At 46.7% G+C, this 2,237-nt stretch overlaps 1 protein-coding gene across 1 annotated transcript; it reads right to left on the minus strand.

The window, feature by feature from the left end:
* Positions 1-52: 52 nt before the first annotated feature.
* On the minus strand, positions 53-1,640 carry LOC106123055 (uncharacterized; the record flags this gene model as incomplete). Its single annotated transcript, XM_013319190.1, has 1 exon — positions 53-1,640. A coding segment is annotated over exon 1 (1,588 nt), but the record flags the coding sequence as incomplete, so codon positions are not given.
* Between the last annotated feature and the right edge of the window lie 597 nt (positions 1,641-2,237).

Below are 2,237 nucleotides of genomic sequence, written 5' to 3' on the forward strand. Positions count from 1 at the left end.
TTATACGCTTTAACTAAGTCTAATGTACTAAATACTTTACACCCTGCTATACTGTGAGCGAAGTCATGTATATGCCTAATAGGATACCTATCAGGAATTGTCCTGGCGTTTAACATCCGATAGTCTCCACACGGACGCCAACCGTTGTCCTTTTTGGGTACCAAATGTAACGGTGACGACCAAGGACTTTCAGACGGCCTAGCGATACCGCATTCTAACATAGCCTGGAATTCTTCTTTGGCGATTTTTAATTTATCTGGAGCGAGGCGACGAGGTGAACAAGAAACTGGTGGGCCTGGTGTAGTGCGAATGTGGTGTACCGTATTGTGTGGTATGATGCGGTGCGTGCCGGATGGTCGGGTAATATCGGGAAAGTCCGACAAAATTTTATGGTAACCCGAGTCACCCGATTGGACTTTGACCGACGAAATGTCGTTGTATTTAACTCGCAACGCACAAGCTGTTACAGATGTTGTATTGTCTATTATGCGTTTGTTACGACAGTCAACTATTAAATTGTAATGATTTAAAAAATCTACACCTATAATAGGTTTAGTCACATCGGCAACAACAAAACGCCATTTAAAAGTTCTACGTAAACAAAAGTCAAGTTGTAAATGAACATAACCATAAGTGTTTATACAAGAACCATTAGCGGCACTTAGCTGATACGTAGTCCGTGCACGACGCTCTCGCAGCAGCGACCGCGGGAAGACACAGAGGTCGCTCCCAGTGTCGACCAGGAACTGTGTCTTAGATTTGCGATCGGTGACGAACAGGCGACCAGTTGAAGAGGGGCAATCGTCGGTCGTCTTTACCGATTGCCTCTGGAGTTTTTCCGACTTGAAGTTACATGGAGGGCAGCACTTGGTCGCCTTGTCGGCGAATTTAAAGTGGTACCAGCAGACTGGGTGGCGCCGGTAGCTGGATTGGGATCTCGACGAAGAATGCTGACGATCGCGTAGTCGGGACCTGCTGCTTGAGTTGCCGCTTCGTTGTCTGAGGGCTAGCTGTAAGACCTCTTCCTGTAAAGCAGCGATCTCCCTGGCCAACTCGACATTCTCACTCTGTCGGCTGGTTGATGCCGCCTGAGGTGTCGAGGGGACAAGGTCATTGATCCTATCTGCTATATCCGCCATCTGTTCAATTGTGGCAGAAGTCTGTCCAGCCAAGACTGTTTGAATGCCGGTAGGTAACCGGCTGACCCAAACTGTCTTCAAAAAGTCGGTTGAAATTTGCGACCCGCCTAAGCTTTCAAGGTGCCGAAGAAACTGTGACGGCTTCCTGTCACCCATCTCTTCATGCATCAGCAGCTGCGTCAATTTCTTTTCTTTGGATGCGGTCAGTCTTTTAATCAGCTCCGATTTCAGCTTTTCGAATTTGTTGGTGGAGGGTGGATTGATAATTAAATCCTTGACCTCCTTGGAGTACAGGTTTCCGAGCTGACCAATGGCATAATTAAATTTTGTCGAGTCATTAGTGATGCCAGCAATGCTAAACTGACCTTCAACTTGGGCAAACCATATCTCGGGTTCCTCTGGCCAAAACGGTGGTATGCGAATTCCGACCTTACATACATGGGCAGAAGGTTCATTTCGCAAAATCCGTGCCTCCTGGAATTCGTCTTCGGTGTTGCTCATCTTAGTGTTCTTCGGGGTCACCAATGAGGGGGAAGGGGTGACGAGGGTGTCACCTTCGGTGTGGTAAGGTGTGAATGATGATGATGTGAAGGGTGAGTGCAGCGACAGGTGAAATGAGGCACAGTTATATTCACAACACAGTTTATTATCACTCACAGTCCACAACAAATAGTAAGAAGGAGAGTACAACACTGAGAAGAAGAATACAAGTAGGAGAAAGAGAAATGCACAAATTCGGATAACAAAATAACAAGTTGCGTAATCGAAAGCGTGGTATGTCGCGGGCGCTGCGGAACTCCACTGTCGTTTCGCGCGTATGCAAAACCGGTCAGTGACCCCCGCTCAGCTGTGCGTTGCAATTTGAATTTGCCAATCAGAGGTCAACAAATCGACGTGACGTCGACCACTCGTCATGCACCCGTGTTTATGTGTGAGTGTTGTAGTATGCGTGTGATGAATGTGTGTGTCTGTGTAGTGTTCTAGGGAATATGTAGGAGGTCACCTACAAGGCTAATGTTTGGATGTATGGATGAATGTATGTTACACTATTATCCTATTTGTAAATGGTGCACCGCGAATTTACATGACTGTACTTAT

This window comes from Papilio xuthus, unplaced genomic scaffold (assembly GCF_000836235.2).
Source record: "Papilio xuthus unplaced genomic scaffold, Pxut_1.1 DF826196.1, whole genome shotgun sequence".
NCBI lineage: Eukaryota > Metazoa > Arthropoda > Insecta > Lepidoptera > Papilionidae > Papilio > Papilio xuthus.